The sequence below is a fragment of the Ammospiza caudacuta genome, chromosome 29, assembly GCF_027887145.1.
Source record: "Ammospiza caudacuta isolate bAmmCau1 chromosome 29, bAmmCau1.pri, whole genome shotgun sequence".
Classification (NCBI taxonomy): domain Eukaryota; kingdom Metazoa; phylum Chordata; class Aves; order Passeriformes; family Passerellidae; genus Ammospiza; species Ammospiza caudacuta.
Genome location: NC_080621.1, coordinates 973572 through 986680, shown reverse-complemented (window position 1 = coordinate 986680; position 13109 = coordinate 973572). Strand labels below are relative to the sequence as shown.

Below are 13109 nucleotides of genomic sequence, written 5' to 3'. Positions count from 1 at the left end.
AATGGGGGGTTTATCCCGAAAATATTGGGCATTTACCCGCCAAAAATAAGGGTTTTAGTGCTAAAAAAAAATGGTTTTTATATCTAAAAAAAATAGGAGTTTAGCCCTAAAAAATGAAGATTTTATCCCTAAAAAAATGGGAATTTATCCTTAGAAAATGGGGATTTATCCGGCCCGAAAAAGAGCCCTGGTGGAGGAAAAAGAAAGGGAAAAATCGGAATTTTTTCCCAAAAAATCGCGGCCAAAAGGAGCCGCAGCTCCCTCGCGGCTCCTGCCGAGCGGGGATTAACCGCGAGCGGATTAATTAAGGGATTCATTAACGGGTTAATTAACGGCGGGGGAGGGGGAGGGGCGGGAGGGGCTGGGGGAGGGGTCCCAGGGCCATGGGGGGGGCAAAAAATGGGGATTTTATCCCAAAAAATGGGGAATTTATCCCAAAAAATGGGGAGTTTTTCCCAAAAAATGGGGAATTTACCCCCAAAAATAGGGAGTTTTTCCCAAAAAATGGGGATTTTATCCCCAAAAATGGGGAGTTTATTCCAAAAAAAGGGATTTTATCCCCAAAAAGGGGGAGTTTATCCCAAAAATTGGGATTTTATCCCAAAAATGGGGAGTTTATCCCAAAAAATGGGATTTTATCCCCAAAAATGGGATTTTATCCCAAAAAACGGGGAATTTACCCCAAAAAATGGGGATTTATCCCAAAAAATTGGGGATTTATCCCAAAAAAAATGGGGATTTGCTAAAAAATTTGGGGTTTTATTAAAAAAAATTGGGATTTATCCCAAAAATGGGGAGTTTATAAAAAAGATGTGGGATTTTATCCCTGAAAATGGGGATTTTATCCCCAAAAATGGGGAATTTATTTAAAAAAAGGTGGGATTTTGTCCCTAAAAATGGAGTTTTATCCCAAAAAAGTCAGATTTTATCTCTAAAAATGGGTATTCTATTAAAAAACCCTGGGAGTTTATCCCAAAAATGGGGGATTTATCCAAAAAAAGCGGGATTTTATCCCTTAAATTGGTGGGTTCTATAAAAAAAATGAGGGTTTAATCAAAGCAGTGGTGAGTTACCCTAAAAAATGGGGGTTTAGCCCAAAAAAAGTGGGATTTTATCCCAAAAATGGGGGAAGGGAATCCCCAAAAATGGGATAGAAATCCCCCCCCCCCCCCCAAAATGGGATGAAAATCCCCCAAAAATGGAATGGAGACCCCAAAAATGGAATGGAAACCCCCCAAAAAATGGGGAGGAAAACCCCTCAAAAATGGGATGGAACCCCAAAAATGGAATGGAAACCCCCCAAAAAATGGATGGAGACCCCAAAAATGGATGGAGACCCCAAAAAATGGAATGGAAACCCCAAAAATGGAATGGAAACCCCCAAAAAAACGGGGAGGAAAACCCCTCAAAAATGGGATGGAACCCCAAAAAGGGGATGAAACCCCCAAAAATTGGATGAAAAGCCCCTCAAAAAGGGATGGAAACTCCAAAAAAATGAATGGAAACCCCCCCAAAAAAACCCCAAAATGGACGGAAACCCCAAAACCAGGAACTGGGGGGATAAAAATGGGGGTGAAAAAGCCAAAAATCGGGGATGGAAACCGCAAAAAAGGAATGGAAACCCCAAAAATGGGATAGCCCCCCAAAAAAAAGGGCTGAAAACCCCCCAAAAAACGGATGGAAACCCCAAAAAAGGGGGGAAACCCCGAAAATAAAGGATTTTTTAAAGGGTGGAGCCCCCCGGGGTCGCCTCCGGTCTCGGATTTGGGATTTGGGATTTGGGATTTGGGATTTGGGATTTGGGATTGGGGCAAATCCGATTAACGGCGCCGTGGGGGAGGGGCGGCACGGTGGGGGAGGGGTCCCCGAGGCTTTGGGGGGGTCCCGATTTTGGGGTCCCGGTTTTGGGGAGGGGGTCCCGGGGTTTTGGGGGTTTTTGTTTTGGGGGGGTCCCCAAGGCCAGAGGGGTCTCGTGGTTGTGGGGTTTTGGTTTTGGGGTCTCGGTTTTGGTTTTGGGGAGGTGCCGATTTTGGGGAGGGGGTCTCGGGGTTTTGGGGGTTTTGGGGGGGTCCCGGTTATGGGGAGGGGTCCCGGGATTGTGGGGTTTTGGTTTTGGGGGGTCCCGGTTTTGGTTTTGGGTCAGGGTTAGGTTTTGGGGTCTCTGTTTTGGGGTGGGGGTCCCAGGTTTGAGGGGTTTTGATTTTGGTTTGGGGGGGTCCCGGTTATGGGGAGGGGTCCCGGGATTTTGAGGTTTTGATTTTGGGGGTCCCGGTTATGGGCAGAGGGTTCCGGGGTCGTGTGGTCCCAATTTTGGGGCCCAGGGAGGGCGTCCCCGTTTTGGGGAGGGGTCTCGGGGTTTTGGGGGTCCTGATTTTGGGGGGGGGGGGGGTCCCGCGCCCTCCTCCCCCGCTAGGGGGCGCCAAGAGCGCATGCCTCAGTTAGCCCCGCCCTATATTTGCATAACCCCGCTTGTATTTGCATAACCCCGCCTAATATTCTAATTTAGCCCCTCCCTCTTTCCCCCGCCTCACGCCTCACCCAATCATCTGCCTCCAGCCGCGTTGCCAACCAATAGAAATGCTAAGCGACGCGTCGCGCTCTGACGCAACTCCCCGAGGTGGTCGCTTAGCAACGCGTCGCGCTGCTGGCGTCGCGCTACTGACGTCACTTCCTCCTCCCTCACCGGCGCCGCCATCATGGCGGCCGTGTCGGTGTTCCCGTCCCCAGGCGAGCTCGGCGCGGCGCTGGCGCGGTCGGTGGCGGAGGCGGCGGCCGAGGCGGTGGCGAGCGGCGGCCGCTTCACGCTGGGGCTGTCCGGGGGCTCGCTGGTGCAGCTGCTGGCGCGGGAGCTGCCGCCCGCCCTCAGCGCCGTGGCCGGCTCCGAGCCGAGCCGCTGGCTCGTGGCGTTCTGCGATGAGCGCCTGGTGCCGCCCGAGAACCCCGAGAGCACCGGCGGCGCCTACCGGGTGAGCGCGGCTCCGCCACGGCCTGCGGGGCTGCACCGCTCCCTCCCAGTCTGGCCCAGTTCCCCTCCCAGTTCCCCTCAGTCCCTTTCCAGTGCTCCCAGTCTGGCCCAGTTCGGCCCAGTTCCCCCCAGTCCCTTCCCAGTCCCTCCCAGTCTGGCCCAGTTCCCCTCCCAGTTCCCCTCAGTCCCTTTCCAGTGCTCCCAGTCTGGCCCAGTTCCCCTCCCAGTTCCCCTCAGTCCCTTTCCAGTGCTCCCAGTCTGGCCCAGTTCCCCTCCCAGTTCCCCTCAGTCCCTTCCCAGTCCCTCCCAGTCTGGCCCAGTTCCCCTCCCAGTTCCCCCCAGTCCCTTCCCAGTCCCTCCCAGTCTGGCCCAGTTCCCCTCCCAGTTCCCCTCCCAGTTCCCCCCAGTTCCCTCCCAGTCCCTCCTGACTTCCCTCAGCTCCTCCCGGTGCTCCCAGTCTGGCCCAGTTCCCCCCATTTCCCCCTCAGTGTCTCCTCAGCTCCCCTCAGCTTTTCCCAGCTCCTCCCAGTGCTCCCAGTCCCTCCCAGTTCCCCCCATTTCCCTCCCAGTCCCTCCCAGTCTGGCCCAGTTCCCCTCCCAGTTCCCTCCCAGTCTCTCCCAGTGCCCCCCAGTTTAACCGCTCCAGTCCCAGCTGCTGTCCCAGTTTAACCAGTTTAACCCTTCCCAGTTTACCCACTTTAACCCAGTGTAACCAGTTTAACCCCCTCAGTCCCAGTTTAACCCAGTTTAACCCAGTTTAACCCAGTTTAACCCCCTCAGGCCCAGCTGCTGCCCTAGTTTAACCCAGTTTAACCCAGTTTAACCAGTTTAACCCCCTCAGTCCCAGTGTTCCCAGTTTAACCAGTTTAACCCCCTCAGGCCCAGTTTAACCCAGTGTTCCCAGTTTAACCAGTTTAACCCCCTCAGTCCCAGTGTTCCCAGTTTAACCCAGTTTAACTAGTTTAACCCCTTCAGTCCCAGTGTTCCCAGTTTAACCCAGTTTAACCCCTTCAGTCCCAGTGTTCCCAGTTTAACCAGTTTAACCCCCTCAGTCCCAGTGTTCCCAGTTTAACCCAGTTTAACCAGTTTAACCCCCTCAGGCCCAGTGTTCCCAGTTTAACCCAGTTTAACTAGTTTAACCCCTTCAGTCCCAGTGTTCCCAGTTTAACCCAGTTTAACCAGTTTAACCCCCTCAGGCCCAGTGTTCCCAGTTTAACCAGTTTAACCCCCTCAGTCCCAGTGTTCCCAGTTTAACCAGTTTAACCCCCTCAGGCCCAGTTTAACCCAGTGTTCCCAGTTTAACCCAGTTTAACCCAGTGTTCCCAGTTTAACCCAGTTTAACCCAGTTTAACCAGTTTAACCCCTCAGGCCCAGCTGCTGCCCCAGCTCGCTGCCCCCCCCCGCGTGCTCTGGGTCCGTTCCGAGCTGGGCCCGGCCGAGGCCGCGCGGGAATACGAGGGGAGGCTGAGACAGGTACTGGGAACACTGGGAGCACTGGGAGGGGGACTGGGAGCACTGGGAATGGGACTGGGCAAACTGGGAGCACTGGGAGGGGGACTGGGGATACTGGGAGTACTGGGAATGGGACTGGGAGCACTGGGAATGGGACTGGGAGCACTGGGAATGGGACTGGGAACACTGGGAGCACTGGGAGGGGGACTGGGAGCACTGGGAATGGGGACTGGGAGCAGCTGAGACAGGTACTGGGCAAACTGGGAGCACTGGGAATGGGCACTGGGAGCACTGGAAATGGGACTGGGAGCACTGGGAATGGGACTGGGGATACTGGGAGTACTGGGAATGGGACTGGGAGCACTGGGAATGGGACTGGGAGCACTGGGAATGGGGCTGGGAGCAGCTGAGACAGGTACTGGGCAAACTGGGAGCACTGGGAGGGGGACTGGGGCAACTGGGAGGGACTGGGAGCAGCTGGGAATGGGACTGGGAGAGACTGGGAATACTGGGAATGGGTACTGGTGGCACTGGGAGGGACTGGGAATGGGGACTGGGGATACTGGGAGGGACTGGGATGGACTGGGAGCACTGGGAATGGAACTGGGAGCAGCTGAGACAGGTACTGGGGATACTGGGCAAACTGGAAGAGACTGGGAGGGACTGGGAATGGGACTGGTAGGGACTGGGATGTACTGGGAGCACTGGGAATGGGATTGTGATGGACTGGGAGCACTGGGAATGGAACTGGGAGGAACTGGGAGCACTGGGAAATGGGACTGGGAGCACTGGGAATGGGGCTGGGAGCAGCTGAGACAGGTACTGGGGATACTGGGAGGGACTGGGAGCGTTGGGAATGGGGACTGGGATCAGTCCCTGGGCTGAACTGATCCAGACTGGTCCGTACTGGTCTGAGCTGGTCCAGACTGGTCCGTACTGGTCCAGACTGATCCAGACTGGTCCGTACTGGTCCGTACTGGTCCAGACTGGTCCAGACTGGTCCGTACTGGTCCGTACTGGTCCGAACTGGTCCGTACTGGTCCATACTGGTTTTCAGGCGTTCCCAGGCGAGGACCCCCCCCAGTTTGACCTGCTGCTGTTGGGGGTGGGGCCGGACGGGCACACGGCCTCGCTGTTCCCGGGACACGCCCTGCTCCAGGTGAGCCTGAGCTCCCAACGTTCCCAACGTTCCCAACGTTCCCAAAGTTCCCAACGTTCCCGACATTCCCAACATTCCCAACACTCCCAACGTTCCCAACACTCCCAACGTTCCCAACACTCCCAACATCCCAACGTTCCCAACGTTCCCAACGTTCCCAACGTTCCCAAAGTTCCCAAAGTTCCCAACGTTCCCGACATTCCCAACATTCCCAACACTCCCAACGTTCCCAACATTCCCAACATCCCAACGTTCTCAACATTCCCAACATTCCCAACGTTCCCAACATTCCCGACATTCTCAACATTCCCAACGTTCCCAACGTTCCCAACATCCCCAACACTCCCAACACTCCCAATGTTCCCAACGTTCCCAACGTTCCCAACGTTCCCAACATTCCCAACGTTCCCAACGTTCCCAACGTTCCCAACGTTCCCAACATTCCTAACATTCCCAACATTCCCAACGTTCCCAACGTTCCCAACGTTCCCAACGTTCCCAACATCCCCAACGTTCCCAACGTTCTCAACATTCCCAACATCCCCAACATTCCCAAAGTTCCCAACGTTCCCAATGTTCCCAACGTTCCCAACATTCCCAACATTCCCAACGTTCCCAACATCCCCAACGTTCCCAACATTCCCAACGTTCTCAACATTCCCAACATCCCCAACATTCCCAACGTTCCCAACGTTCCCAACATTCCAAACGTTCCCAACGTTCCCAACATTCCCAACACTCCCAACGTTCCCAACATCCCAACGTTCCCAACATTCCCAAGGTTCTCAACATTCCCAACGTTCCCAATGTTCCCAACATTCCCATTATTTTCCCCATTTTTTGTGCTACATTCCCCATTATTTTCCCCACTATTTTCTCCTTTATTTTCCCCACTATTTTCTCCTTTATTTTCCCCATTTCCCCCATTATTTTCCCCATTATTTTCCTTTTTATTTTCCCCATTATTTTCCCCATTATTTTCTCCTTTATTTCCCCATTTTCCCCATTATTTTCCTCATTATTTTCTCCTTTATTTTCCCCATTTTTCTCATTATTTTCCCCATTGTTTCCTCTTTTATTTTCCCCATTTTTCCCATTATTTTCCCCACTATTTTCTCCTTTATTTTCCCCATTTTCCCCATTATTTTCCCCATTTTTTGTGCTATTTTCCCCTGGTTTTTTCCCCCTGGATTTTCCCAATTTCCCCGTGTTTTTCCCCATTTCCAGGAGCAGAATTCCCTCATTTCGTACCTGTTGGACTCTCCCAAGCCGCCTCCCCGGCGAGTGACGATGACGCTGCCGCTGCTCAACGCCGCCAAATCCGTGCTGCTCGTGGCCACCGGCGCCTCCAAGGCTCCTGTCATCAAGGTTTGGGCTGAAATCCTCAATTTTTGGGCAAAATCTGGGAGTTTGGGGGTTAAATCCCCAATTTTTGGCATTTAAATCCTGGTTTTTTGGGGTTAAATCCCTTTTTTTGAGGGTTAAATCGATGATTTTTTGGGGTTAAATCCCAGATTTTTTGAGTTGTTCTGGGGATTTTGGGGTTAATTCCAGGATTTTTGGGGTCAATTCCAGGATTTTTGGGGTTAAATCCTGATTTTTTGGGGTTAATCCCCCATTTTTGGGGTGAATTCCGAGAATTTTAGGGTTAATTCCCTTTTCTCAACGCTGCCAAATCCGTGGCCACCGGTGCCTCCAAGGCTCCTGTCATCAAGGTTTGGGCTGAAATCCTCAATTTTTGGGCAAAATCTGGGAGTTTGGGGGTTAAATCCCAAATTTTTTGGGGTTAAATCCTGTTTTTTTGGGGTTAAATCCTGGTTTTTTGGGGTTAAATCCCTTTTTTTGAGGGTTAAATCGATGATTTTTTGGGGTTAAATCCCAGATTTTTTGAGTTGTTCTGGGGATTTTGGGGGTTAATTCCAGGATTTTTGGGGTTAATTCCGGGATTTTTGGGGTTAAATCCTGATTTTTTGGGGTCAAATTCCAGATTTTTGGGGTTTAAATCCAGGGATTTTGGGGTTAATTCCCATTTCTCAACACCACCCAATCACCGGCGCCTCCAAGGCCCCTGTGCTGAAGGTTTGGGCTGAAATCCTCAATTTTGGGGTTTTTTGGGAGTTAAATCCCTTTTTTTGGGGGTTAAATCCTGGGGTTTGGGCGTTAAATCCCCAATTTTTGGGGTTAAATCCGGGATTTTTTGAGTTATCCCCTGGATTTTGGGGGCTACCTCGATGATTTTTGGGGATTTTGAGGTCAAATTCCCGGATTTGGGGGTTAATTCCAGGATTTTTGAGGTCAATTCCAGGATTTTTGGGGTTAAATCCTGATTTTTGAGGGGTTAATTCCAGGATTTTAGGGGTTAATTCACAGATTTTTGGGGTTAATTCCCATTTCTCAACACCACCCAATCACCGGCGCCTCCAAGGCCGCTGTGCTCGAGGTTTGGGCTGAAATCCTCAATTTTTGGGTTTTTTGGGGTTAAATCCCTTTTTTTGGGGGTTAAATCTCATTTTATGGGTTTTAAATCCCGTTTTTGGGGATTAAATTATTTTTTTCCTGCGGTTCAATCCCAGATTTTTGGGGTTTTTTCTGGGGATTTGGAGCTCAAATTCTTCCAGGATCTTGGGGATGGTTCCCAGAGTTTTGGGGTGAATTCCTGGGATTTTGGGCATTAAATCCTGGTTTTTTTGGGGGGTTAAATCCTGGATTTTTGGAGTTATTTCTGGGGATTTGGAGCTCAAACTCTTCCAGGATTTTGGGGTTAATTCCCACATTTTTGGGGTTCAACTTCCCTGGTTTTGATGTTCAACTCTCAATTTTTGGGGCTAAAACCGCCAGTTTTGGGGCTAAACTCCCATTTTTGGGTTTCAGCTTTTCATTTTTGGGGTTAAATTCTCAATTTTTGGGGCTCATTTCCCCATTTGTGGGGCTAAAATCCCCAAATTTGCTGCTAAAATCGCCGGTTTTGGGTCTAAAATCGCCGATTTTGGGGTTCAACTCCCATGTTTGGGGTTAAATTCTGTGGTTTTGGTGTCCCTGCAGCGGGTCCTGGGGTTAAACTCTCAATTTTTGGGGCTAAAATCGCCAGTTTTGGGGCTAAACTCCCATTTTTGGTTTCAGCTTTCCATTTTTGGGGTAAAATTCTCCATTTTTGGGGCTAAAATCGCCAAATTTGCTGCTAAAATCGCCATTTTTGGGTCTAAAATCGCCGGTTTTGGGTCTTAAATCGCCGGTTTGGGGTCTAAAATTGCCATTTTTGGGTCTAAAATCGCCGTTTTTGGGTCTAATATCGCCATTTTTGGGTCTAAAATCGCCGGTTTTGGGTCTAAAATCGCCATTTTTGGGTCTAAAATCGCCGTTTTTGGGTCTAAAATCGCCGTTTTTGGGTCTAAAATCGCCATTTTTGGGTCTAAAATCGCCGGTCTTGAGTCTAAAATCGCCATTTTTGGGTCTAAAATCGCCGGTTTTGGGGTCTAATATCGCCATTTTTGGGTCTAAAATCGCCGTTTTTGGGTCTAAAATCGCCATTTTGGGGTCTAAAATCGCCGGTTTTGGGTCTAAAATCGCCGGTTTTGGGTCTAAAATCGCCGGTTTGGGGTCTAAAATTGCCATTTTTGGGTCTAAAATCGCCGGTTTTGGGTCTAAAATCGCCGTTTTTGGGGTCCAACTCCCGTTTTCGGGGTCGGGCTTTCCATTTCCGGGGTTCACTTTGGGATTTTTGCCCTCTCTGCAGCGCATCCTGGAGCAGCAGGACCCCGATCCCGTCCCGGCCGCGCGGCTCCGGCCCCGCTCGGGGCGGCTCCGGTGGCTCCTGGACCGGGAGGCGGCGGCGGAGCTGACGGAGCCCCCGGGACCCTGAAATGGGGGAAAAATTGGGAAAAATGTCCCTAAAATGGAGAAATTCCAGAAAAAACCAGCGAAAATGCCCTTGAAATGGAGAAAATCCCAGGAAAAATGGCCTTGAAATGGAGAAATTCCATGGAAAAACGGAGAAATTCCATGGAAAAATGTATTTAAAATTGAGAAATTCCAAGGAAAAATGGGCTGGGAATGGAGAAATTCCAGAGAAAAATGCCTTTAAAATGGGGAAATTCTGGGAAAAAAAAACAGCAAAAATGTCCTTAAAATGGAGAAATTCCCAGGAAAAATGGCTTTAAAATGGGGAAATTCTGGAAAAAACAGCAAAAATGTTCTTAAAATGGAGAAAGTCCATGGAAAAATGTCCTTAAAATGGAGAAATTCCCAGGAAAAAAGTATTTAAAATTGAGAAATTCCAAAGAAAACTGGGCTGGGAATGGAGAAATTCCAGAGAAAAATGCCCTTAAAATGGAGAAATTCCAGAAAAAACAGCAAAAATGTCCTTGAAATGGAGAAAATCCCAGGAAAAATGGCCTTGAAATGGAGAAATTCCATGGAAAAATGGAGAAATTCCATGAAAAAATGTCCTGAAAAATGGAGAAAATCCAGAGAAAAATGTCCTTAAAATTGGGAAATTCCCAGGTAAAATATCTTTAAAATTGAGAAATTCCATGGAAAAATGTCCTTAAAATGGAGAAATTCCATGGAAAAATGGGAAAAAATGTCCTTAAAATGGAGGAATTCCATTTAAAAATGTTCTTAAAATTGAGGAATTTCATGGAAAATGGGCTTGGAATGGAGAAATTCTGGAGAAAAACCAGCAAAAATGTCCTTAAAATAGAGAAATTCTGTGGAAAAATGTCCTTAAAATGGAGAAATTCCAGAAAAAAACAGCAAAAATGTCCTTAAAATAGAGAAATTCCATGGAAAAATGTCCTTAAAATGGAGAAATTCCGTGGAAAAATGTCCTTAAAATGGAGAAATTCCATGGAAAAATGGGGAAAAATGTCCTTAAATTTCTGTGGAAAAATGTCCTTAAAATGGAGAAATTCCATGGAAAAATGGGGAAAAATGTCCTTAAAATTCCGTGGAAAAATGTCCTTAAAATGGAGAAATTCCAGAAAAAAACAGCAAAAATGTTCTTTAAATGGAGAAATTCCATGGAAAAAATGGGCTGGGAATGGAGGAATTCTGGGGGAAAATGTCCTTAAAATAGAGAAATTCCATGGGAAAATTGCTTTAAAATGGGGAAATTCCATAAAAAATGTCCTTGAAATTGAGGAATTTCTGGGGAAAATGGGCTGGAAAAATTCCCATGAAAAATTTCTTTAAAATTGAGAAATTCCATGGAAAAATGGCTTTAAAGTGGAGAAATTCCATGGAAAAATGGGAAAAAATGTTCTTAAAATGGAGGAATTCCATGGAAAAATGTCCTTAAAATTGAGAAATTCCCATGAAAATTTTCTTTAAAATTGAAAAATTCCATGGAAAAATGTCCTTAAAATTAAGGAATTCCAGGAAAAATGTCCTGGGAATTTCTCAATTCCAGAGAAAAAATGGTTCTGGAAGTGAAAATTCCAATGGAAATTAATTAATGAAGTGAATTAATTAATGGAATGAATTATTTATGGAATTCCCAGGAAAAAATGTCCCAGAAATTGAGGATTTTCCATGGGAAAATATCTCAGGAATTGAGAATTCCAATGGGATTTTTGGATTCATTAATTGGGATTTTTTACTGGATTTTTTTTTGATTTTTGGACCTTTTTGGCGGGGGGGATTTTTGGCTTTTTAGTTTGGGATTTTTGAAATTTTTTGGAGATTTTTGCCTGGATTTTTTGACCTTTTAATTTGATTTTTGGACTCTTTTTTTTTTGTGATTTTACCTGAATTTTTTGGGACCAAGGGACGCTTTGGCTGAGCTGGGAATTCTCAGAAAATCCTCAAAATTCTGGGGAAAAAAACCCCAAAAAATCAAAGAAATCAAAAAATTCTGAAATCAAGAGCGGGACTGAGAATCCCAGCAGGAACTGGGATCAGCTGGGAGAGGAAAAATGAATCAAAACGGGCCAAAAAATTGGGATTTGGGAGATTTAGGAGCTTTTATTTGGATTTTTTTTGGAATAAACGGTGCTTGGGCTGAGCTGGAACTGGGCTGAGAATTCCTTGGATGGACTGGGAGGAACTGGGAGGGATAAAAGGAGGAAAATGGGCTGAAAAATGGAAATTTTGGGTCCTTTTGGAATCAAGAATGGGACTTTTTTCTTTCTTTATCCATGGGAAAATTTGGAATATAAACTGGGATGAACTGGGATGGACTGGGAAGGGTAAAAAAGGGCTGAAAAATGGAAATTTTGGGTCCTTTTGGAATCAAGAATGGGAAAATTTTCTTTCTTTATCAATGGGAAAATTGGGAATTTGAACTGGGATGAACTGGGATAAACTGGGAGGGATAAAAAGGAAGAAAAAAGGGCTGAAAAAAGCAAATTTTGGGTCAGTTTGGAGCCAAGAATGGGAAAATTTTTCCTTCTTTATCCATGGGAAAATTGGGAATTTGAACTGGGAGGGATAAAAAGGAGAAAAATGGACTGAAAAAAGCAAATTTTGGGTCCTTTTGGAGCCAAGAATGCGCAAATTTTCCTTCTTTATTCATTGGAAAATCGGGAATTCAAACTGGGATAAACTGGGAGGGATAAAAAGGAAGAAAAAAGGGCTGAAAATTGGGATTTTTCTGCAGGAAATTCCAGCCTCCCTCAGGAATTTCTCCTTCTCAAAAGAACTTTTCATTCCAGACCTTTCCAGCCCCGCCCTCGTCCCAAAAAATCCCAAAAAATTCCAGAGGCCTCAGCCCATCCCCCCCTCCTGAATATTCCTGGGTTTTGCACTTTTATTCCCATTTTTTGGGTTTTTTCCCCTCTTTTTTCCCCTTTTCTCCTCCATTTTTTTCATCCTTTTCTTCCCTTTTCCACCCTTTTTTCCCCTTTCCTCCTTTTTTTCTCCCTTTTCCCCCTTGATTCCCATTTATTTCAATTTTCCCCCATTTTTCCTCCTTTATTCCCATTTCTTTTCCTTTCCTCCCCCATTTTCCCCTCTTTCTCCTCTTTTTTTTCATTTTCCCCCTTTCCCCCCCTTAATTCCCATTTCCCCTTTTTTTCTCCTATTTTTTCTCCCTTTATTCCCATTTCCCCCCTCTGTTTCTCCCTTTTTTTCCTCCTTTTCTCCCCTTTTTCCTCCCTTTTTCCCCCCCCTTTCCCCCTCCTTTGTCCCCCGTCTCTTTCCCTTTATTCCCCCTTGCAATTTTGGTGCTGAAACCCTTTGAAAAAATGGGAAATTCGGGAGTTAAAAATCCTCGGAAAATCAAATTTTTTACAGCGAATCTCTGAGGGGAGCAGGGGGCGTGGCCACAGGAGGCGTGGCCCGTCACTCATTATCATATATGGTCACACAATGGGCGTGGCCTCAAAGCTCCCGCTCCCATATATGGCTCTGTGGGCGTGGCTAAACCTTATGCCCATTCATGGCTACAACACGGGGCGCGGCTTCTCGGCCACCCCCCATATATGGCATTAGTAGGCGTGGCCACGGGGTGCACTGACCAATCAGCGCGCGTGTGGGCGTGGCCGTGGTGAGGCGCCTGAGGGAGAAGGGCGTGGCCTGGCGTGAGGGCGGCCCAAG

The 13109-nt window shown here is 47.7% G+C and overlaps 1 protein-coding gene across 1 annotated transcript; it reads left to right on the top strand.

The window, feature by feature from the left end:
- Positions 1–2694: 2694 nt before the first annotated feature.
- PGLS (6-phosphogluconolactonase) lies at positions 2695–11584 on the top strand. The gene is made up of 5 exons (XM_058821414.1): positions 2695–2966; positions 4334–4438; positions 5475–5576; positions 6804–6944; positions 9310–11584. Exons 1-5 carry the CDS (start codon positions 2697–2699, stop codon positions 9433–9435), a joined length of 744 nt encoding a protein of 247 aa, XP_058677397.1. The 5' UTR covers positions 2695–2696; the 3' UTR covers positions 9436–11584.
- The last annotated feature ends 1525 nt before the right edge of the window (positions 11585–13109 follow it).

Excerpts from the sequence above, each read along its gene's own strand:
- PGLS (XM_058821414.1), top strand. The coding sequence starts at position 2,697 with ATGGCGGCCGTGTCGGTGTTCCCGTCCCCAGGCGAGCTCGGCGCGGCG. Across the intron at positions 5,577-6,803 it reads CGGGACACGCCCTGCTCCAG|GAGCAGAATTCCCTCATTTC; the intron begins GTGAGCCTGAGC and ends CCCCATTTCCAG. Across the intron at positions 6,945-9,309 it reads CCAAGGCTCCTGTCATCAAG|CGCATCCTGGAGCAGCAGGA; the intron begins GTTTGGGCTGAA and ends CCCTCTCTGCAG.